A 24,883-nucleotide genomic window follows, 5' to 3' on the forward strand; every position below is an offset into this window, starting at 1 on the left:
CTAGGCCATGCCGGGCCTCATAACCAGTGCAATACACGTATTTAATGAACTCGTAATTATATTTCCAGTAAAGTTTATGAGTTAATACATTATATCTTTATTTCAAATGAAATATACGTGTGCTTTCTAAATCCATTCCATATAATCAATAAATTTACATATAGACATTTTAATTTTTTAATAAATATTTTTGTAATTTTGATCATTCACATTTTGTTGTAGTAGTAAAAGAACGTCTTTACTTGAATACACTGGTGACAGATGGCAATGTAACGTAAACATAGTTGTTCACTTGCCACGTAAATAATATTTGAGTTATCACCCTTCTGTTTGTGCAGTGAGAATATATTTTTATACTTTAACGACAAACATAAATGGGAGGAACACAGAGTTCATCAGTACCTGGAGGGGGTACAGAAGGATATCATGTGCTCAGGGTAATAATTCTAATCAGACGAACACTTGTTTATTAAGTTTTACTTTAGTTGCATAACTAAAACGTAAAAGCCGGTCTTCCAACTCCGTAATAACTAATATTAAATTTCTGCTTACATTATTACCAGTAGTAACACCAATAATAATTTACATGAATTTGAAGTAAATTTTACTGTTAATATTATAACAATCTCGAGTGTCGTGAGTGTACTATCAAGGTATCACATTTCCTGCAGCACCCATGATATTAAAATTTATATAGTAATAAATCAGTAAACTTTTTACATTTGTAATACTTTTATCATCTGTACCCTTTGTCAGTCAGTCTGGTTTCTCACCTGTTCACTAGTTTCTGTTTAAAAGAAATATGCCTATTTGGAATACTTAAGAATTTATTAAAAATATTTTTGACCATTTTTCTGTATCTTCAACTAATGCAATTGCTTATTTCACAGCAATTCCTGTCATGTCTTTTCAGAATTTGCTTGTTTGAAGTTTAGAAACAAAATCACATTTTTTCTTATCTCCATGTGCAGCAAAACTTCAAATCTAATTAAGTAATGATCACTTGAATTAATATTTTTTTTTCAAAATCTACCATATGAATCATTTCTTTATTAGACATTAACAGTAAATCTAGAATAATATTGTTTTTTGTTATATGTTCCCTGATCAGTTATTGAAGAAAGCAATCCTGAATAATTTCTGAAAACCTCTCTCCCTCATTATTTAACTTTTAACATTTTCAAATCCATGTGGCTAAAATTAAAATCCCCCCTAATTAAACCTCAGTTGCATTTCTCATTAAATTTAACCAGTTTCATGTGGTAGATCCAGTAATAAATTCCAGCAAAAAGTCTTTTCCCCATATAACCACTAACTTACAGAAATCCAAACAGATTCAGCCTCATTGCTAGAACCTTTCATTTCTTCATTTTAAACAGATTGTAACTCATGTTTTATCTATTAAGCCACACCATCCAATTTTGTTATTACTCTGTTCCTTTTAAACTACATAAAACCTTGTATTTCTAAAACAAATTCTGTCATCAAAATTGTAAGCATTTCACTAGGTTTTGGTTATTCTAATTGTAACAGATCCTCTTTTCTTACCAATGCTGTACTGTCATCCATTTTATTTCTTATGCTTCTCAATGTCAATTTAGCCTTCCATTAAAACTGACTTTGTACCTTGTTTGTGCACTGTACTCCTCTCTACATCTTATTGTTTCTTCATTGTGTTGACCTCTTTCACTCTCTAATCTTAAAAAGTTGAACTTCAAGTTAATATAGTTTGCAAATGAGCCAACACTTATCGGTTAAATGTAAACCATCCATTCCAAAAAGATCCCTTTTTCCATATGAACTGATTCCATAATTTCATCCAGCGTAGATGCTCTTTCTTAGCATTCAGAAGGAGAAAAGAATATTGTTAAATCAGAAATAAGAGATCAAATGTGTACTTGCAATACCATCTTTCAATAAGCTAAGTATTTTGAGTATCTTGTTTCACAGCCTAAATCCTATCTTTCTTTGTCATCTAACTTCTCTCATCTAAAGGCTTTTATTTTCTTGCCAGACCATGAAATTACATGTAACATTGAAAACTACTTAATAGTTGTTTTACATATTGAGATATAAATGTAATATTCACATGCATATGTCAGTAGGGAAGCCTTGTATTGATGTCTTGATATGGCAGTCTCGGAGACAAGCAGGCTGTCTTTTAAGGTAAATAAAAATATAGCTAAACCAAATGATAGAAAGTATATAAATGATAAACAAAATTATCACTAAGATTGAAACAGAATTTTTTACATCAAAATCAATTGTAAAAATTAAAATATAAGAAGAAAATGAATCCACATATACAAGTCGTGCATACCAATATACGAACATCAAAATACCACAAAAATTAGAAATGCAAAACACAAACAAACAACACACAGTGTGAGTTAAAGTAATAAAAATGATTCTGGTAAAGTAAATTAAAGATGAAAATAACAAAATCAAACTGAAAAACAATTTCAAATGGTGTGTAGATACATTCTTTTTACTTTGTTAAAGTACTGATGCTGTTGTAAAACATTTAAGAAGTTATTCAGAATTCAAAAAGTATTTAAGGTTTTAAGTTGATTTTGTTTCAAGACGGTTTTATGTCCCTAAAATGTATATATGTATACAAGTTATATATATGTGTTATTTTTTAATAGGTGCAAGACAACTCTCCAGGGCAAAATGCAGGCCTTGAATCATTTTTTGATTTTATTGTTGCAGTCGGAAAAACAAGACTGGTGAGCATTTCTAACATGCAAATTTACATTAAAACTAAAATTAAAAGCTTAAATGAAGCTAACAACAGCAATGTGATAAAGTTTCACAAGTACACATTATTTATTCATTTGTCAAAATCACATTTATACATTCATTGTTGTTTTTAAATACATATAAACATGTGCCCATGGTATTTATTTGAACAAGGTTTACAGTTTTGAATGAAAGATAATTATTTAAAACCAGAAGTTGTTAAAGTAATTGATAGAATAAAATTAACTGTTTACTTAAGCACTTACTTTAAAGTCAACATATCTGAATTCCTTGAAAAAAATATGGTACTCTAGGCTAAGTTCAACAGGAAGAAATTACATAATTATTTTTTCACCTTATAAATGTAAATAAATATGTTTATTATACTGAAATTACATTAACTGTTTATTTCAATTGCTTTTTAATAAAAGAAAGTAAAATACATCTATATTTTATCAATATTTATTACTAAATATTGGCTATTTTTTATTTTGAGTTTATAATTTTTATAAATTGTGTTTTACTGCAGGTTATTAACATTATCTCAGAATTATTTCACTCTATAGGATTTCTGAAAACCTAAAATCAGTAAAATGTAAATTTTGATATCCATTTGATTCACACATATTATGGTATGTATGAGTTTTATTGAGTCCTATAACTTTGTTTTTCTTGAATAAGGATTCATTGTTAAAATTCATTTTAATAGCAAAAAAAACAACAAAAAACTGTCAGGATAACGTAGATATGTAACTGTTGTATTGATCACTGATTACATTGTATTTTAGAATAGCACATTAAGAGTTTGTTATAAGAGACCTATTGGTACATTTGACTGTCCCATCCTCTAAACCAAACCAAAACTATTAAGTAAAAAAAAACAAACCCAACCCTTGTCATTCATATATCTGTCAAGATTTCTTTAAAACTCACTAAAATTTACTGTCTCTATGAAATCTGAAGGTATCCCTTTCCAAAAAATGTTATAAAAATTAAATTTTCTTATCTGAAGATAACTTCTACTTTGCTAAGATGTATATTTGTGTCCCCTAGTCCTCCTGTTCTCATATTAAGTATAAAAGTAAGATGATGCAGTAACATTGTCAGTTCTCTTTGCAATCTTTTCTTTTATCAAGAGAAAACAATTTGAGAGATTTCAGCCTCTCCTTGTATGACAACCCATCCATCCCAGAGATCATTCTAGTGACCTTTCTCCCAACCATTTTTAACAGTTCAATGCCCTTCCTAAGGTAAAAAGCCTAAGACTGAACACACTACTTCAAATGTAGCCTAACTAGTGATTTTTACAATGAAATTATAGCCTGTTTAGACTTGTATACAATATTTTTCTAGTTATAACCGATAATCCTATTTGCCCTACCTCTAGTTACGTCACACTGCTTAGATAGCCTTAAAGACTGACCTACTATCACAGTAAGATTTCTGTGACAGGCTTTATATTTTATTCTACCACTATCATCCTTTTTACTTGTGAACTGTTTTGTGACCCTGAGAAAATCATTTGTTAATACAGCTGACAGGTTTACCAGATTGGCACCATCATAGATTACATTGATAAACAAATATGTGTTTTCATGTTAAATATTAATTTTGTTTTAGCAAACATACATTTCCATATAGAACATTTCTTTATCATTTTATGGAATATTTTATAATGTCAGATTTCTAGATAATTTAATTGGGTTTTCAAATGTATTTTTGGGCAATACTTCATTTATTACCAATTACAGTTGTGTCTTGTATCTTTCATTCATTTCAGAGTCAAGACAACAATTCTTTAAAAGAGGTTTTGAAAGCCAATGTGGAGAAACCAGTTACTATGACCGTGTACAACAGTAAAACACAGAATGTCAGAGATGTAGAAATAATACCTTCCAATGAATGGGGAGGTCAGGGTTTACTTGGGATCAGCATAAGGTTCTGCTCTTTTGAAGGGGCAAATGAAAATGTGTGGCATGTTTTGGTAAAATATCATAATATGATCATTTATTTTAAGCGTTATATTAATTCTGTACTTTATTAGTAGATAAAAAATATATGTGACTGAGAATTAAATTCTCCCTAGATACATGTGTAGTTTAAAGGAAGACAATTATGAACTGATTAATTTATGTCAAGACTTCAACCTACGTGAATTTCTAACATCATGAAAGAACTGATTTTTGTAACTTTCTTATGCATGTATATAAGCTATTATTTACACAACTATTTATTCTACAAAATTAAATCTTCAGTGAATTTTCTCTAATAATATAATAAACTTCTACTCGACTTGTAAAAGTTTCATAGTTTACTTATTTGTTTATAAGTAGATTATCATTGTTGATGAGTTTTACAAAATAGGTAAATACTGAGCTGTAATGCTACCTGCACACAAGTAAGCAACAAATAAATACTTAACACTTGACTGTTAAGTTTTAAATAGTGCATGTAATTATAGTAGAGGTTTTTGTTTTATACACATTGAATGCTTTTATGTAGACATCATAAGGCACTGACTTTATGTTGATATCTTTTACACATTTCAAACAACTTAAGTGTCAATTGATTCATAAAATGTTCTGAAACTGTGTAGTTTTCATTACTAAATGAACATAGTAACAAATATTTGACAGTGATTTAATATGTAATTTAAATAAGATTTAAAAGTTAAATTGTTTTTAAAAGGTTACACGTGGAATCATTGTCTGTCTTGAGGCTCTAATTCTTCTAATGCTTCATGGAGAATGCAACACTGTCTCATTATTAAATGAACAGTTTTATAAGTTGTCTGGGTATTATAGATTTATCTTCTCATAAAAAATGTAGGATGTAAAACCACATTCTCCGGCAGAACTTGCTGGCTTTCAGCCTTTCTTGGATTACATAATTGGTGCTGATTCAGTTGTTCATGAGGTAAGTAGAAGAAATATTATGTAGAATGAGATTGACTTAAATTTACAGAATAATAAGTAAAATTGTTTACTCATAAATTTAACATGAAATGCAATGTGATAATCAGAATAAGCATTACTGAAACTTTTTTTCATGTTTCTGATTGCTTCTGTAGCTATTCATTGACTTATCTGTTTAATCTATTTCAGTTCTTCTCTATCCTTCTATATTTGTTCATTTGCAGTTGGAACTTGTTGGATTACATTTCTCTTTACTGTATCTGTTTCTTTTTTGTGTGTATTTCTTATTCACTGACAATCTTACTTTGCTCAAATGTGTTTAGTGGTGATCCAGCCTAATGTTAGAGAACTTTTGCTGTCTTATTTTTTAGGTTTTTTACTCAATCTTTCGTTTTACTCCTATTTCTCATATAGCTCTGTCTCCTTATCATTTTGAGTTTGAGGTATTCCTCTTTATCATGTCTTCCTTTTACCGGAAGTCTAGTTCATTACTATTTTGTTAGCAACCATCACACATGTATGATTCAGTGAGTATCTGCACCTTCTGCTTTTGGTCTTAATTTCTGTTGACAGTTGTTTTCTATTTCTTCACTTTGGTCTCTTTTCTTACTCTCCTTTCCATTTTTTCTCCTACCTCTGACCTCCTTTATAGCCTTTTTTTCACCAAGTCTGCATTTGGTCATGGATGTTTGTCAGGTACCTTCCTAACAAATCTTTCTTGGCTTGTCTTTCCTTTGTGTTACATGTTGTGTCCATCTGTCTTGTGTTTTTGTTCTTCTTTCATTTGATTTAATATCGACCCCTTTTTCATTCCTTGACATCATGTAGGCCTGTGCTTGCCATGTTCATAACAAAGGACTGGCATTTCTTTTCTTGGACTATATTTTATTGTTAGCCCATTCTCAGTCCTTGACATCATGAAGGCCTGTGCTTGCCATGTTCATAACAAAGGACTGGCATTCCTTTTCTTTGACTATATTTTATTGTTAGCCCATTCTCAGTCCTTGACATCATGAAGGCCTGTGCTTGCCATGTTCATAACAAAGGACTGGCATTCCTTTTCTTTGACTATATTTTATTGTTAGCCCATTCTCAGTCCTTGACATCATGAAGGCCTGTGCTTGCCATGTTCATAACAAAGGACTGACATTCCTTTTCTTGGACTATATTTTTCATGGTGACCAGATTGTGCACTGGATGGAGCTCTGAGGGATGACAGATCCATTTTTTGAATACCTTACCCTTTTCATTTTATAGTATTATTCATACACACCCCTCTCTTATGAACACGAGGTTTGTTCAAAAAATACGCGGACTGACGTCATAAAACAAAATGTACTTTATTTAGAAGTTACAGGTCTGGGACCCCTTCAAAGTACTCTTCTCCCCAATGTACACACTTATCCCAACTGTGTTTCCACTTGTTGAAACAGTCCTGGTATGCTTCTTTTGTAATGTCCTCCAGCTCCTTCGTCGCATTTGCCTTAATCTCGGGAATCGTCTCAAATCTTCTTCCTTTCAAGGGTCTTTTGAGTTTGGGGAACAAGAAAAAATTGCAAGGATCAAGGTCAGGTGAGTAGGGGGGGTGGGGAAGAACAGTGATTGAGTGTTTGGCCAAAAACTCACGAGTTCTGAGGGCTGAATTTCGCAGCAACACGGTGCATCTTCAATTTTTCGGTCAAAATCTCGTAACAAGATCCAACTGATATCCCACACTCTTCAGCAAGCTCCCTGACAGTCAGACATCGATTTGCCCGCACCAGGGTGTTGATTTTGTCGACGTGTGGGTCGTCAGTTGACGTGGAAGGACGTCCAGGATGCTCATCATCTTCAATGGACTGTCGACCATCCTTAAAACGTTCATGCCACTTGAAACATGCCGTACGCTCCATAGCAACATCATCGTAAGCCGTGTTAAGCATAGCAAAAGTTACAGTTGCAGATTTTCCAAGTTTAACATAAAATTTCACAGCAAGTTGTTGCTCCTTCAGGTCATTCATTCTGAAATCCGCCAAACGAAAAAATCGCACTTCACTTAAAACTGTGTAGCTAATACACAAATAAAGATATCTGCAATCGGGAAATGGTGTCATAATCAGCTGATCTGTGCAAACCTAGCGACACCAAGCGGATTCCCCTGGAACCAACTGGAGCCACGCAATTCAAACGGTCCATGTATTTTTTGAACAGCCCTCGTATGTTGAAGCCATCTATGATTCTTTGCCTATTATTTCATTTTTGCATAATTTAATAAAGATTAAAAAGAATTTTACATGCATGCACATTATTACTTTTATGATTATATAGAAACTCATTACTTGGTTGAATTATAGTTTGATCTAAGTAGGCAGCTTTCTCTAATTGGAAGATAACATTAGTAACTGTTGGTAAACCTGAACCACCTGAAATGCTTATTTTTTCTAATTTAAAACAGACAGTCTAAACCATCAATATATAGGAACCATTTTTTGTGACACTGGCTCTGTGTTTCAATTGTTGATAAAATATATCATGAAATATTGTTATGTAAATGAAGGCTACTGAATAGAAGAATTAGTATTCTATAGCTTATTGTTAATAAGTTTAAGTCCCTTTCTGCCATAATAACCAGCAGCAAGTCAGCAAGAAACATATAGAATTACAAAATGTGTATGTTACATTCAGTTTTTGAAACAGTATTTTTAATTATTTTTGCTTTATTTGTTTTATTTATGAGCTTTTCAAGTAATATTTGCCTAATACATAAGTACTTAACATTTGATGTCCATTAAAACAATTTTATATTCTTGTTTTCATGTTTTATAGTAAAAGAGTGTAAAATGGTTTTGCAGTTTTTTTTTTAATTTCATTTGCCATGCTGTTTTCTCACTCTAGTCGGAAGATCTGTTTACATTAGTCGAAACTCATGAAGGCAAACCTTTAAAGCTGTATGTGTATAACACAAATACTGATACTTGTCGTGAAGTCACCATAACACCAAATAAACACTGGGGAGGAGAAGGAAGGTAAGAAATGTAGGGTAAATTTTGTGCCATTACAACTCATGGTTATCATGCTACTAGATTCTCTTCCAGAGGGTAAATTTTATGCCATTACAACTCTTGGTTATCATGCTACTAAATTCTCTTCCAGAGGGTAAATTTTGTGCCATTACAACTCATGGTTATCATGCTACTAGATTCTCTTCCAGAGGGTAAATTTTGTGCCATTACAACTCTTGGTTATCATGCTACTAGATTCTCTTCCAGAGGGTAAATTTTGTGCCATTACAACTCATGGTTATCATGCTACTAGATTCTCTTCCAGAGGGTAAATTTTGTGCCATAACAACTCATGGTTATCATGCTACTAGATTCTCTTCCAGAGGGTAAATTTTGTGCCATTACAACTCTTGGTTATCATGCTACTAGATTCTCTTCCAGAGGGTAAATTTTGTGCCATAACAACTCATGGTTATCATGCTACTAGATTCTCTTCCAGAGGGTAAATTTTGTGCCATTACAACTCTTGGTTATCATGCTACTAGATTCTCTTCCAGAGGGTAAATTTTGTGCCATTACAACTCATGGTTATCATGCTACTAGATTCTCTTCCAGAGGGTAAATTTTGTGCCATTACAACTCATGGTTATCATGCTACTAGATTCTCTTCCAGAGGGTAAATTTTGTGCCATTACAACTCATGGTTATCATGCTACTAAATTTTCTTCCAGAGGGTAAATTTTGTGCCATTACAACTCATGGTTATCATGCTACTAGATTCTCTTCCAGAGGGTAAATTTTGTGCCATTACAACTCATGGTTATCATGCTACTAAGTTCTCTTCCAGAGGGTAAATTTTGTGCCATTACAACTCTTGGTTATCATGCTACTAGATTCTCTTCCAGAGGGTAAATTTTGTGCCATTACAACTCATGGTTATCATGCTACTAGATTTTCTTCCAGAGGGTAAATTTTGTGCCATTACAACTCATGGTTATCATGCTACTAAATTTTCTTCCAGAGGGTAAATTTTGTGCCATTACAACTCATGGTTATCATACTACTAGATTCTCTTCCAGAGGGTAAATTTTGTGCCATTACAACTCTTGGTTATCATGCTACTAGATTCTCTTCCAGAGGGTAAACTTTGTGCCATTACAACTCATGGTTATCATGCTACTAAGTTCTCTTCCAGAGGGTAAATTTTGTGCCATTACAACTCATGGTTATCATGCTACTAGATTCTCTTCCAGAGGGTAAATTTTGTGCCATTACAACTCATGGTTATCATACTACTAGATTCTCTTCCAGAGGGTAAATTTTGTGCCATTACAACTCTTGGTTATCATGCTACTAGATTCTCTTCCAGAGGGTAAATTTTGTGCCATTACAACTCATGGTTATCATGCTACTAAGTTCTCTTCCAGAGGGTAAATTTTGTGCCATTACAACTCTTGGTTATCATGCTACTAGATCAGTGGTTCTTAACCTTTTTCAGTGTTTGCACCCCTTTCAAATCAGTAATCATTTCTCGCACCCCCTGGAAACTTAAATATAAAAATATAAAGCGTACTCTTATGTAAAAATATAGATTTGCTTTAATTATTCATGGGCATCCTCGCACCCCTTGGGAATCATCTTCGCACCCCCTAGGGGTGCGGGCACCCCTGGTTAAGAACCCCTGTACTAGATTCTCTACCAGTTTTGTACAAAAACTTTGGTTCTAGACAAAAGTAGATTGAAATCTTTGATTCCAAGACTATTTTTTGAATACTGAGTTTTAGAAATTGAAATTTTTGCTCTGTGTATTTAAGTCTGTGTTGTTCAAGAAAACTACAAAGTACTGCATGTAATATGAAAGCTTGTAAGCCATTGAATAGTAATAATATTATATTAAAAGGAAGTTGTTGTATGTGTGATATATCTAATATTTATATTATTTTATTTTTGTACAGGTATATTTTGAAGTTCTGAGACATGAAGACAAAAATTCGTAACTAATAATTTATTCTTTTTGTTTGTTTATTTCCTTCAGTTTAGGATGTGGGATTGGTTATGGTTACCTGCACAGGATACCTTATAGAGAACCAGGGCACACCAAATTTGAACCTTGTTTTCATCAGACAGTTAACACTCAGCCATCACCATCTATTGGTTCAGTAACAAATGGTTATTCATTGGTAAGAAATTTGCTGACAAAGTACCATGCCTAGGGATTTTAAAGTAAACTTTTGTTGGATATATTAATATATTTTATCCTTGTAAAACGAGTTTCCAAAAATCTTTGTTTACTTACATTTTTCTAAAAAAAGAAATTTCAGACATTCGTGTTCTTGAGTTTTTTCAATCTTAATATATATATATCCTTTTTGACACAGTGCTATTTGTACAAATGTTTTTCTTACAACAGCTATGAAAACAAACATTTGAAAAATCATTGTAATAAGAAAGAACAATATTTTAACTCTGTCTGCTTACTATTCCCTTCTACAGATGTGGGCCCGGCATGGCTAGGTGGTTAAAGTGCTCGAATTGTAATATGAGGGTCGTGGGTTTGAATTCCCATCACACCAAACATGCTCGCCCTTTCAGCCATGGGAGCGTTATAATGGGATAATCAATACCACTATTCGTTGGTAAAAAAGTAGCCCAAGAGATGGCAGTGTGTGGTGATGACTAGCTGCCTTCCCTTTAGTCTTACACTGCTAAATTAGGGATGGCTAGCAGAGATAGCCCTTGGGTGGCTTTGTACAAACCAAATAAATAATCCACAGATTTGACATAAGTATCAAGAAAAACAGCTTTGTATGTAATGCCATTAGGATTTAGTCACATGTAAATATCAAATGACTAATTTCCAAATGCACAACTTAACTTGATTATAATGTAGATTTGTATGAGATATTAGTGATGAAAGTAAATTATTATTTTTTTGTTTGAGATCTATGATGCCTACTTTTTGGACCACCTTTATACTGCTGAAATACCATCTATAAGACAAGGCTCCTGCATGTATCATTAAATAAATAAAAGCAAAAATATTTTTTGGTTCTTTAACCTCTTAATTATTTTTAGGTACAATTGACAGCCCCTTGCTCTACCCCAAGTGCAACGATAGAAGATGCTATCCAAAGTATTTCTGACTTGAATATAAAAACTTCACCTCCTTTACATCCAGACATATCTCAGAATCCATCAGGTAGGATTCCCTTTTAACTAAAAACCTTTTTTATCTTCTTCCTGCTATTGCAATTAGGTTTATTCACTAGGTATTGTTTAATTGAGCATTTTTGTATAACTTGTGCTAAAGTAATTTAACATTTCAAACTGAAAACCCTGAAATTGAATGAATGAATTTTTTTATCATAAAATAGAGGTAATCTTGGTTTCTTTAGAAAATAAAATAATATGAACACTATTTTTTTTTTGTTTATTGGCACTAAGGTGGAGCCATATTGAAGTTTAATTCAAGTTTTAGCTGGTGAAGTTTACTTATTTTTCTATAAGACCAGGAATTCACATTATGTTATAATCTAAAAATGTTATGTGCAACATAGATGTTTCAGATGAAAGAAATAATATTATTTCATAATTTATTTATATGTAATTGATTCAGTAGGATGTGATTGAAATGACTTACCTTTTGTGCTTGATTTTTAGGTAATTCACATGGAAGGAAATTCTGAATAAATTCCAAATATTCTGTTTATTTTGAGCTCTAATGATCAGATTTATTTGGTTGTAGAAGAATTATTGGCCTGAAATTGGGCAAGTTGATCATAGTTTCATAAGTTAAAGAGCAAGAATACATAATTAATTCTATGTCTGAATAACTTGTTAAGTTAACACTCCTACGAAAAGTCGTTTCTAGTCCTGATTTCTCCAAGCCCGTTCCCCTGGCTGTGGTTTCGCTAGATAGTAGATAGGGACAGTGGGAATCTCGTTAATCCATTCATTAATGGATTTAAATGGCAATTTCATTTAAATACAAAATTATTAGCCTAATATTAATAACCTTTTAAGTTGCTCTGGGGCCTATTAGGCCCCACTTTTCGTAGGAGTGTTAAACAACATTTAATAATACAATGCATTTTTTGGAGGAAATTTCAGTTCTTTAGGGTCTCAAAAGATGCCAAAAGGGCCCTAAATGATTATCAGTCTAGCAATTGTGCCTGAGCCCATTGACTCAGGAAATCCACTGAAGCCTTTTACTGGAATCCCCCCAAAAATATGTGACAAGTTGTAAAATATTGGTTTCTTCATACAATAGGGACCTCAAACCTGGTTCCAACTATTTTTTATGATGTTGCTAGACTAGAAACCAAAACAGTATAATGGATATGGCTCCCCACAACTTAAAAAACGTTCATGAGGAAATTTATTTGCATAGTGTGTACACAAAATATATACGTATGCTTATTTGAAATATTATTTTAAATATTCATCTGATATAACATAACTTTGAAGGACTGTAATGGGATCTTTTGGTCCATCAAGGCAAAATTTTCCACTAAATTAAACTCAGCATTCAAATATTTATGAAGCTTTGCTTTAAATTCATCATATGAATTACATCTACCACATCTGAAGGCAACCTATTTCAAAGCCCAACCATTCTGTCAGTAAAGTAAAGCTGTTTTAGCAGAAAATGACTCCTACCCTGCCAAGATTTATACCTGTGTTCCTAGTATTACTATTCTTACCATAAAAAAAAAGGTCATACCAACACTATCAATTCCTAACTCTTCTTTTTTCAAGACAAGCAAGCTCCTATCCTTATATGATAACCTTTCACCATAGGTATGATGTTAGTAGGCCTTCTCTGAACCATTTTCAGTAATTCAATGTGTTTTTTGAGGAAAAGAGCTCAAGACTGAATACAGTACTCCACATTTGACCTCACCAAATGTTATAACCCAGAATTTTGTCATTGTAATTGGTAGAGGCCTGTCCTTGTAGTATGATGCCCAGTGGTTGTAATAAACATAGGCCAAGACATCCACAATAATCTGCCTGCACACCCATTTAATACAATCATTGTAAAATAGTGGAAACTTCAACCAATTTGGCAGTCTGCTTTTTTTGTTTTAACTTCAGTGAATGATAGTAATAATAATGTAGTTTCTGATATTTGAGTTAAAGATCATCAAAATTTCATTATCTTTTAGCATAAGGTGTTGTTGCTACTTATTTTAATGCTTTAATGGAAATTGTTTTTCACTCACCTCTAGTTAAATTTCAGTAGTCATTTAATTAGCAATGTATTATAATTTCACCAAGCTGCAAAATGTAAAACTGAGTATTTCATTTTAAAAATACTTAATCTACAGCATGAAACTTGACCAGTGTTACAAATAATGTTTCCTGAAACTCAAGGCATGAATGAAGCTGCTTCGTAATATTTTTCAAGTTCTGTAGTTTTGTTTGGTATATTACATATTGCAAGTTTTCTCTAAAGTAAGTTGTATTTTGTATTTGATCAAATATTTCTTAGCATTAAATAGTGAGAAACAAAATTAGGTTGCTTGATCTTAACAAGTGTTAGCAACTCCTGTTGCTCTGATTTTGGGCTCCAGAAATTTCTCTGAAAACATCACCAATTGGAGGAGTATACAGCTTGTTATGAAGTAATATGAAAACTTTCTCAGTAATTACTCAGTAATGTTACATGTGATACATGAATCATTCCAGATTTAGGAGAAAAACTTTATTCACAAACATTAAGTAAACACTGTGCCTTTATAAGCTTTGTGCTCATAAGTGACTTTAAATGCAAGGTAAAGACTGGGAAGTATAACTTCATTTTTTTTATATGAAATATGGATTATATTACTTTCAAGTGGTGTTTGTAGTTAGAAGTTAATGGATTTTGGAAGTTGTTGAATATTTTAAAGTAAACATTTCATCTTATTCTGTATCTTTTTAATTTTTATTATTTTTAAAATACAGTTTATTTTTTTGTTATTTTAGTGTTAGTCATTTAGAATATAACTTACTTTTTTTATAGTTCTTTTCTGTTATGCCTCACTTGAAAGTAGTAACAAACAACCTTTGTTAGATATTGTTAACTAGTCTTCAGATGAGGAAATGTGACTTATAGGATTTTTTTAAAGTTTAAAGAAGAATTACCACCCAAAAAATGAATTTTTTTGTGCAGGTATTACCATAAGTACACCTACAACTCCAGTAGTTGGTGGGCTACCGTTGACCACCCCTGTTAACTTGCCAGGGATGCCTCCAGTCACTGTCTCTGCCACTTTGCCACTTGATGCTATGACAGATGTTGTCACTTCCAATGACAAGAAACCAACAGGGTTAGGTAAAGCTGTAGAATATGTTTCAATTTAACAAAAAATTAAGTATTCTTGTGACATATTTTAAATGTAAATTTGTAATTTATACAACTCAAGTTACATAATTTTAAAACATTCCATTAAAATACATTTCCAAAGGTATATTGGTAGCATTGTAGATTAATGCACTTCATTTCTGTTTGAAAATTCAACTTAAATATATCTAAAATAAGGATTTGATATGCCAACAAATAATGTGGGTTTTAAATATGTCAAATGAGAGTTTTTTGTCAGAAAATATAATGAACTTTTGTTAATGGTAGAAAATTCTGCTTTTTTGTTTTTATTTATATATATATGTCACTAAAAAGGTTTTTCCTGATTATATATAAATGTTCATGAGTAAAAATGGCACCGTAGATTAGATGTAATTACCAGATGAGTTTAATCAATGAAAACTTTCTGATTTCTTCTTGTAGTAGATCAGTGGTAAGTGTAAGATGTACAATGCTAAAATCTAAAGCTTAAATCCCCATAGTGGATAGGGTGCAGATAGCTCATTGTATAGCTTTGAACTTAAACAACAACAATCAATAGGAAGGGTTTGATTTTGATAATGTTTATCTTGATAAAATACTGAAATAGGCTGGAACTGTATCATAGAACTTAATAGCAACTTGATTCTACAAGAACTTCAGTATTTCATCAAGAGTACAAAATGAACATGTTTTAGATTATTCTGTGGTATATCTGAAGAAGTGGTTCACAGGGTACGATGATAATTTATCCTTTTGAAATTTGATAATGCTTTTTTTCTTTATCTAGTTTCCCTGATCCAAAGTAATTGGGTTATTTTAGTTTCTAGCTTAGAACTAGAGGGATATTTCCAAAAATGTTTTAACCTAAAACTGCATATCATCCCGTTTGTCTCTTAATTTCAGCTATGTCTTACTTATTATGGTCACAAGGAGTCTTTGTATGCTTTTTACATGTTATTGACATTCAGAAGATATTCTCCATATTGTTTTTGATAATACAGGTATTTGCTCGGTATGATTGTTTATTGTTATTAAAAAGTTCCTTTACTGTTTGTCCTCCAGTGACTTGGCAATAATTCTGAGGGCTCAAACCACTAAAATTTGGATTTTAGTATTTGTAGATGGCACAGCACAGATTATAGTCCTTCATGTATCTTTGTGGTTAACAACAAACAAATATTTACTGTTTGATATGTTTGTCAAGAACTTCAACTATGAATGAAATACACTTAGAACATTTTAAATGTTTATGTAAAAACTGCAAAATTTAAACTTAGTTAATGTTAAAGAAGGAGTTAGTAAATTATTTGTCTTAATTCTACAAAATATTAATGTTTTGATTATTTTTCACTGTGATTTTGGCAAGGAAAATAATTGTGTAAGATTAAAGATAAGTTCACTATTTTATTTTAATGGTGAATTTTTTTATTCCAATTTTTGTTTGTCAAATATTTTACACTTGTTAGTTTTTACATTCATCCTATGAGAGAGAAGAGATTTTAGGTCTACTTGCATTGGAATATATCGGATTGGTTTACAACTGATGAGTTTCAACTAAACTGGGCACTATGAGTGTAGGTGGGGGTCAGAATGTGCATGCATGTTTGCTCCAGCCTGGTACCATTAATGTTGGTGTTATGCATTTGATGTCAGAGTTATGAACTTTTATGTTATCTCTGTATTGCTGATTTCACAACAGTATGTGTTATAGTAGAAAAAAAATGGCAGATACATTATATAAGGATATTTTAATAAATATTTTAAGTGCATTTAGGAGACTATAGAGTTATGCAAATGCAGTTTACAAAGTGTATGATGGACAGAAGTATTTTTATTTTTCAAGTAAACATTGACTTGCACTCTGACCTTTCAGGGTCTGAGTGAGACTAACACCGGTATTTCACAGACCGAATGTTACGTGTTTTATATATGTATGGGACATGGAAGCTTTGAAAACAGTTTAATTTGTTAACTTTGTTAAAATCTAGTTCATCTTAGCACAAAAAAACTAAAAGATATTCAAAGTATTTTCAACTCTTATTCTTCCAGCTTGATTACCAGAGTGAGTAATTGTGATTAAAAATTACAAAACACTTAGTTTTGGCCTCATAGCCTTAGATTTCTTTCAATTCTAAGTATAAACAGGACTACACAGATAAATAGGGCTTATAGTATTACACTGATGTAAGTTCAGGTGGTAAGTTTTAAAGTCTTGGATTAGCTTAATACTTACCAGTTTTTTCTTCCACTTTTTATTTTCTAGATTCCCAAGAACTCAGTACATCAGTTATTGGAGGTACTGTTTCTTCTCAAGGAATGTCTGCTCCACAGCATATTTAATTTTTGGTTTTGTGCAAACATCTAACTAAGATCGTATGGTTTACTTATCTCTCACAATTGTATCATGTTACAAATGCTTTAGATAAGACACAGCCATATACATATATTGATACCAAACAAAAATACTGCTTATGTTACTAATGTTGCTTTTGAATTTACTCAAGATGAGCTGTGATGTTAAACTGTTATTGTATTATTAAAATAATTTATTTCTTAAAAGGTATAATGATAGTTTTGTTACTTTTTTCAACTAAGAAGGAAACAAATGTACTGTTATTCAGCAAGGTTACCTAATCATTAACAAGTCAATGTGAGAAATAAACTGAAATGAAACTATAATAAGGAAAAAATTACAATAAGTAAAAATAGGAAAGTATTTAAAGCTACGTTATTCATCTTAACACTGTAGATAATTATACCGTATTATCTAGTAAAATGGTGCTAGCAAAGTGAGAAGCAACTGTTTCTGTTCGTAATTTGAGTACTACTGGTGTGATATACAATGTTGTTTGTTGTGAAAACAAATAATTCTGCTTTTTCTATTTATTCTTTTATTAGAATTTAGGGTAATTTGTTTAAAGGTTGATCAAATGTTTCACCTTGTGTGTAAATCTGTATTCATTCTGAGGAAAATGTATAATCCAATAGAGAAATTAATTTTTATAGTCCCACACTTCCAGCTCACAAATTTTACCAATTGTAATTTAATTATAACTTATTGGTATATATAGGAACTAAATGCATTTGGAAAAGTTTCTTATAAAAGTAATTTTTATAAAAGGCTGTAATTTTCAAGCCTTTATAATTTTAAAGTTATTTTAATAGATTAATTAATGAAATTCTAGTCTTGTAATAACTTTGGGTTTTAAATCACATGTGCACATAAGTGTTCAACTTATTTTGTCTTCTTATGTAACTGTAAAACTGAAAATATGATCTGACCATCATATGTAATGACATAATAGTACTAGTAAATAACTTATAATAAATAATAAAACAAAGTAAGTCTTGGCACTAGTTAAAATCAGTCATAGCAGAAACACCAGAGAAAGCACTCCCTAGCAATGTTCCATCTGATTTCTCTCAATCCACGTGTGGAGTGAATTTTTTCATGTGCACCAGTATTAAAGCAAAGTGAAGACCTGCGCTACCTTTTTTTTGGGGGGAGGGGTAGAGGTATTTTTAGATCAAACATCCAACTGGATCATAACTGAAAATGTACATTTCTGGAGTAATGAAGTTTGTGGCACTTGATTTGTTGCTGTGTTTCTTAGCAGCTTAGAAGGAATACTGCCCTCTAGTACTAGAAAACAAGCTGCAAAGGGGAATCTCAACTTGTTATTTATTCCTATATCTATCAGGTTTTGCCTAAACCTTTAATCAAGAAATCACATAGCAGAATCACCAACTCTGATTCTGTATTATGATCACCAAAAATTAGCACTAGAAACTTTAAATACTGTAAAGAAGACTGCCTATTTAATAAGCAAAATTATCTCAGTTATATTTTGAAAAAAATGAATACCATAAGTCTCAAGTGTAACTTCATGTTAGCTCAGCTGGTTCAGTTTTTGATCACATTTTTGTGTGTAAAATATTTTTGCTTTCTGAGATGATCTGTTTGGTGTTTGTAGCTAATTCAGGTTTTTTGGAGTCTGTTTGATGTACTTTTTATGTTGTTTCCTTAATGTTTTTCTTCTTTGGAGATTGGTTCCTCTGTGTAACTATCCAGAGATGGTATTTTTATACCTCAATTATTATATTGTTTAATTTTTCATGTAATAAATTTTTTATTTTAGTTTTACTCTGTGATTTTAAAAACTTATTTACTTGAAAAACTAATGTAAGATACATTAGTTTAAAGGATATTAACTTTTTACAATGTACAAAACTACCTTTGGTACCAGTTTTTAATATTATGTGTGTATGTATGTAAGAAATTGTTGGTATAAAGAAAACGTTTTAATCTTTATAAGTTAAGTTTCAGTGGAAACATTAGTGATGTGTGATATTTCTTGCTACATAAATTTTTTTTGTCAAACTGATATATTGCTGTAACAGCAGTCATGCATGTGATATGAACGTTTTATTTATGTTGATGTTGTTACTAGTATAGACTAGAAATGTGTCTTTGTTATTTAAAGTTAATGAACAGTTTAAAATGCCTTAATGTACAGGTTTAAATTCTGTATAGACATTAACATCATTACAAGGCAATATATTAAATTTATTTCATTAAACTGTAATAATCAGTAAATAGTAATTACGTATATGTATTGTAGTTGACTTTAGTTGCCTTGAAATGTACAATTTGAATATGTATAATGTTTATCTCTAGTAACCTGTTATAATAACTGGGTTTTTAGCTTAATTTTTTTTATGCTGTAACAACCATAGTATACAAGTCACAAATTGATCTCCAGCATTGATTGCTGATGTCAGATATACCTGTACATCATGTTACAATCTCAATCACATATTGCTATTATCAGATATACCTGTACATCATGTTACAATCTCTATCACATATTGCTATTATCAGATATACCTGTATATCATGTTACAATCTCTATCACATATTGCTATTATCAGATATACCTGTATATCATGTTACAATCTCTATCACATATTGCTATTATCAGATATACCTGTACATCATGTTACAATCTCAATCACATATTGCTATTATCAGATATACCTGTACATCATGTTACAATCTCTACTACATATTGCTATTATCAGATATACCTATACATCATGTTACAATCACTAACACATATTATTATCACTAGCATATTACACCATGTTATAAGCTAACACAGATTGCTAATACCATAAGCATTTGTACACCATGTTATGGCCTCTATACAGATTGCTAATATCAAATATATTTGTATGCCTTGTCACAATCTCTTACATATATGTGTGTATGTATAGATTGCCATCATGAGATGTGCTTGAACAGCATGGGTAATATATTCATAATTCAATAATACAGACATACTATTCATTTTATTGATAAGATTAGTGACTGTAAATATGAAGAATAATTACAGAAAATGTTCTATGGAATAACATTTAATTTCTGACCATGACTGAGTTAAAGTGTAAAAATTAAAAGTAATGCAATGTTGTATTTCCAAATATATTACAAGACAGAATTATGCTTTCATGCTTGGAGAGAATTCCTTATCCAGATATCCAGGAAATCTGAAGGAAAATATATTTTTGGGTTACAGAGTGTGACATCTATACATGTACAAACAGTAGTTTTATTTTTCTTAGAATGCATGAACTATTTATGTGATACTTGGTCTTGCTACAAATAAAAATAGGGGTTACATAGTTTTCATTTGTCAGAAAACTAGCTACACAGTTGATTTTATATAGAAATCACATAATGTATTAAACTCTGCTATTCTACCACAAACCTCTTTATTGAAAGAATTAATTGGAACAAAAGGTAGAAACTTCTTACAGTGCATTATTGACATACCATGATCAGTTTCTTATTGCAAAACCTGCACATATTATGAGTGAAAATTTTTGAAGTATTCATCTATTACTAGAAAAGAAACATCTGTTTTATACACCACATACTATGTGATGTGCAAACATCACGTCAATAAACACTTCACTTTCCAGCTGTAGCAGCACTGAAATCTTGAAAAGGATTCACTCGTTAAAATCAAGAATAAAACCAAATTAATGTGGGACGACATTTTGTATAATATCGAACAAGGTCTTAATACGATACACAAGCAAGCAGTAACATCGCCTTATAAAATTTCATAACTTTTGCGAGTTTGAAATAAACAGAAAATACTTAAAAAATCATATGGTTGCTTATGTGTTAAATATAACTATAAATTTCAATGATTATATGTGGTAAATGGCACATTATTCTGAGACAAGACATTAAAATGATCACTGATGTTATTGCTACATTTTTTTTCCATATCAGACAGCCAAGTTGATTTTTATATACCTGCACTGATGTGATGAATATAATAGTCAGTAAATTCAGTTTTTGTAAGGTCTGACTAACAGTGATAGGAATTGTAATTGTGATTAATTAAGTTGATGTACATTTTAAAGTGTTGTGAGGGAAATTTTAACGTCAAATAATTATACCATTTGTGTTCCTTTGGTGTGAGAGAGATTTTAATAGACAAAAAAAAACTGATGAACAGCTTATTATAGTGAGGGGACTTTTCATATAAATAACCAAACTCAATTGATGTAATGTTTACTTTGGCATCTTATAGTAAGTAGACAAATTAACTCAGTCTACAGTATGGTGTGGAAAATGATGCTAATAGAACAAGTTGTGTATGTTAATATCTAGTTTGGTGCTGGGAAATTCTAGTAATATGTAGTTAGGTTAACACATTATCTAATTTGATCTTAGGTAATTTCAATAATATGTATTTAGGTTAACACTTTAATTTGGTGTTAGGGGATTTTGGTAATATGTAGTGAGGTTAACACATTATCTGATTTGGTATTAGGGCATTTTGATAAAATGTAGTTAGGTTAACACATTATCTGATTTGGTGGCAGGTAAATTGGAAATATGTAGTTAGATTAACACATTGTCTAATTTTGTGTTAGGGGATTTTGGTAGTATATAGTTAGATTACACATATTTCAAGTATATTGTTTTATTTACTGTGATGAATGTTTTTATATTTAATGAAATGTTTACATATAACTAAACTATTGGTATTATAATTAAATAATACTTAAAATGTTGCCCTATAATTAATAACAAAATACACATTTTTATTTTGTAATTCCCAGAAAAAAAACCAATATATATAAATATTGGATTTGAACTTTAATTCTATACATACTGTGTTGGTGGTTCTTGGTTTTCACAACAAATTAAGATTTTTAAACTTTTTACTTATTTATTACTGTATTGAGAAAGGTTATAAGATGATAAAATACAGGGTGTTCGGAAAGTCACTGTGCAGTTTTGTAATCATATTTTATTCAGTCTATTTCAAGCCAGCAACTGATAGCAGTGTTTAGAAACAAAATAAGAAGGATCCAGGCCTGTATTGATGCCAACAGGGGTCACTTTCAACATTGTTTATAATTGTCATTCATATTTACCTCCTGTTTTCTATATTGAAACATGTCTGTTGATAAATATACAAGTGCACAGTGACTTTTCAAATACCCTGTATGTCACATTTTGTAAATTAAAGTATTTTAAAGTTATACTGATCATTATTGTGGTTGTTGTAGTCTTTCCTCTTTTTTATTACTAATTGGCCAAATATGAAGATGCCAATATTGTCTTTAATGACAATTGTAAAACCATTTTGGTCTGTACCATTTTCCTTCCAATATTTGTTGCTTATGCAGATGTAAATATATTTTTCAAAAAAGGGTCTATAGAATAATAAAGATTATTTGGCAAAGGATAATAAATTTCACATATTTTTTTATAAACAATAGAAATGTGGTTTAAGAATGATTAATGGATCAAAATATTTTGAAGCATTTAATAAAAAAGTAATTGGTGATTTGCAACATTAGTGATGTCGAGAAAACCCACTTGTAGAGAAATCTATATGCAAAAACGGCTCGTTTGGGTTGAGAAAATATTTTACGTAGAAGAGCGAACAACGTTTCGACCTTCTTCGGTCATCTTCAGGTTCACAAAGAAAGAAAGAGGTAACTGATCGGAAGCTGACCACATGTTTGGAAGGGGTTGTGTAACTGAGTGTCGGAATGTAGAGGGCGGTGTTAGATGTTTGAATATATTATTTTATTTTATTATATTTAATATAGGTATAAAGGTGTTCCTTTGTATTGGTTTATTTTCGGTTTAAGTTGTTGTATAAGTAAGGCTTCTTTAAGTTTGCGTTTGTTTATGTTTGTTTCTTTATTTAGTATTTGAGTGTTTTCTATGGTTATGTTGTGTTTATTTAACTTGCAGTGTTCGAAAACGTGTGAAGGTGACTTTTTTATGTTCTTTGAATCTGGTTTCCATTTTTCTGCTTGTTTCTCCAATATAGAAGTCGTGGCAGTTATCAGATTGTACTTTATAAGTAATGTTGGTGTGGTGTTTGTCAGTGTAGTTTTTACATAGTATAGACCTCAGTTTTGTGCTTGGTTTTTGAATAAATTTGGTATTAACTGGAATGTCATATTTTGTTACTAGTTTTTGCCAAATGTTGGTTGTTTGTCTGCTGATGTCGGGAATATATGGTATGCAGCAGTATATGGTTTCGTGATTTTTTGATTCGTGAGATATATTTACTTTTGTCGGTTGATTTTGCTTTCTGTCTAGGTGTGTGCGTATAATGTTTTCTACAATTTGTGGAGGAAGCTTATTGATGTAGATGAAGTATTGTTTTATTTTGTCTAATTCATCGTTAATTTTATCTGTTGTTCGCTCTTCTACGTAAAATATTTTCTCAACCCAAACGAGCCGTTTTTGCATATAGATTTGCAACATTGTTATATGGAAAGGTTCAACGAATAATACAGAACTAAGTTCCAAAGTTATTTCGTTATTTTTTACAGGAGTTACTGTATGAGTCATCAATCAATATCAAAATAAAAACTAAAGAAAAAAAACAAATCTGTCTCATTTTTTTTCTAGGCTCAAAGCTCTACTTGAAAAACACTGCTTTTAGATTACAGCAGATTGTTCTGATAATGCACACATGGCACAAAGGAGGGAAATCAGAAAATGGCAGAAATTGGAGATGTTGGTATAAAATGATATTTGATTTTGCTGCAAAGTGAAAACATTTTATTTTCAAGCCATAATGTAACCTGACTGTAACCGTGATGTATGTTTACATCCAAAAATAATAAAAGCACAACATTAGATTCCATGCTATGTTTTACTGATGGTATGTAATTCATGACATTATTATAAGCATTAACCATAAATAATTTCTGATCAAACATAAGTTTATTAAATAGATCAAAACTAAGAGCTTATTGTGCATATTAAAATAGCTGAAAGTATATTTTATATGTGTTTGTGTTTTCTTAGCGCAAAGCCACAGCAGGGTAACTACTGAGCCCACCGAGGGGAATCGAACCCCTGAATTTAGCGTTGTAAATCCGGTGACATACCGCTGTCGTAGCGACAGGCGTATATTTTATTAGTGTATAACGTATGAGTTGGTATGAAATCTAAAGCCTACAATGAATAGAATACACTGATTTTTCAATATGGTGACTTGCTGTTAGCAGCGTTTCAAGCGTTGTCCAACATTGTCCATGTCCAACATGGCGACTTTGTTCGAGTTGATTTCTTTCAGTGCTTTGATCGCACAGTTTTAAAACTTAATTATATAAAACTAATAACTTATTAACAGAAAAATAATCAGTGTTTCTTTATTAAAATACTTACCATCTTGAACATATTCTAAGTGTTAAAACATCTATCATCAATAAGTAGTGTATAAAAATAAAATGCTTAGAATAGTTTTGTTAGGGTTGCACCATCCATGAATTCAGTAAAAACATAATAAACTTCAAAATATTCCTTTTATTTTTGCACTTTTCTATCATACGATTTTGTATATATCCATTTTATG

At 31.2% G+C, this 24,883-nt stretch overlaps 1 protein-coding gene across 4 annotated transcripts; it reads left to right on the forward strand.

The window, feature by feature from the left end:
- The first annotated feature begins 231 nt into the window (after positions 1-231).
- On the forward strand, positions 232-24,159 carry LOC143244346 (Golgi reassembly-stacking protein 2-like). Of its 4 annotated transcripts, XM_076488858.1 has the most exons (11): positions 232-437; positions 2,103-2,166; positions 2,649-2,729; positions 4,523-4,726; positions 5,572-5,658; positions 8,532-8,662; positions 10,674-10,818; positions 11,714-11,837; positions 14,796-14,957; positions 17,233-17,265; positions 23,932-24,159. In XM_076488858.1, exons 2-11 carry the CDS (start codon positions 2,131-2,133, stop codon positions 24,075-24,077), a joined length of 1,149 nt encoding a protein of 382 aa, XP_076344973.1. In that variant the 5' UTR covers positions 232-437; positions 2,103-2,130; the 3' UTR covers positions 24,078-24,159. The 4 variants fall into 4 exon arrangements, with proteins under 4 accessions (XP_076344973.1, XP_076344964.1, XP_076344982.1 ...); XM_076488849.1 differs by lacking the exon at positions 2,103-2,166; XM_076488867.1 differs by lacking the exons at positions 2,103-2,166; positions 17,233-17,265.
- The last annotated feature ends 724 nt before the right edge of the window (positions 24,160-24,883 follow it).

This window comes from Tachypleus tridentatus, chromosome 1 (assembly GCF_004210375.1).
Source record: "Tachypleus tridentatus isolate NWPU-2018 chromosome 1, ASM421037v1, whole genome shotgun sequence".
Classification (NCBI taxonomy): domain Eukaryota; kingdom Metazoa; phylum Arthropoda; class Merostomata; order Xiphosura; family Limulidae; genus Tachypleus; species Tachypleus tridentatus.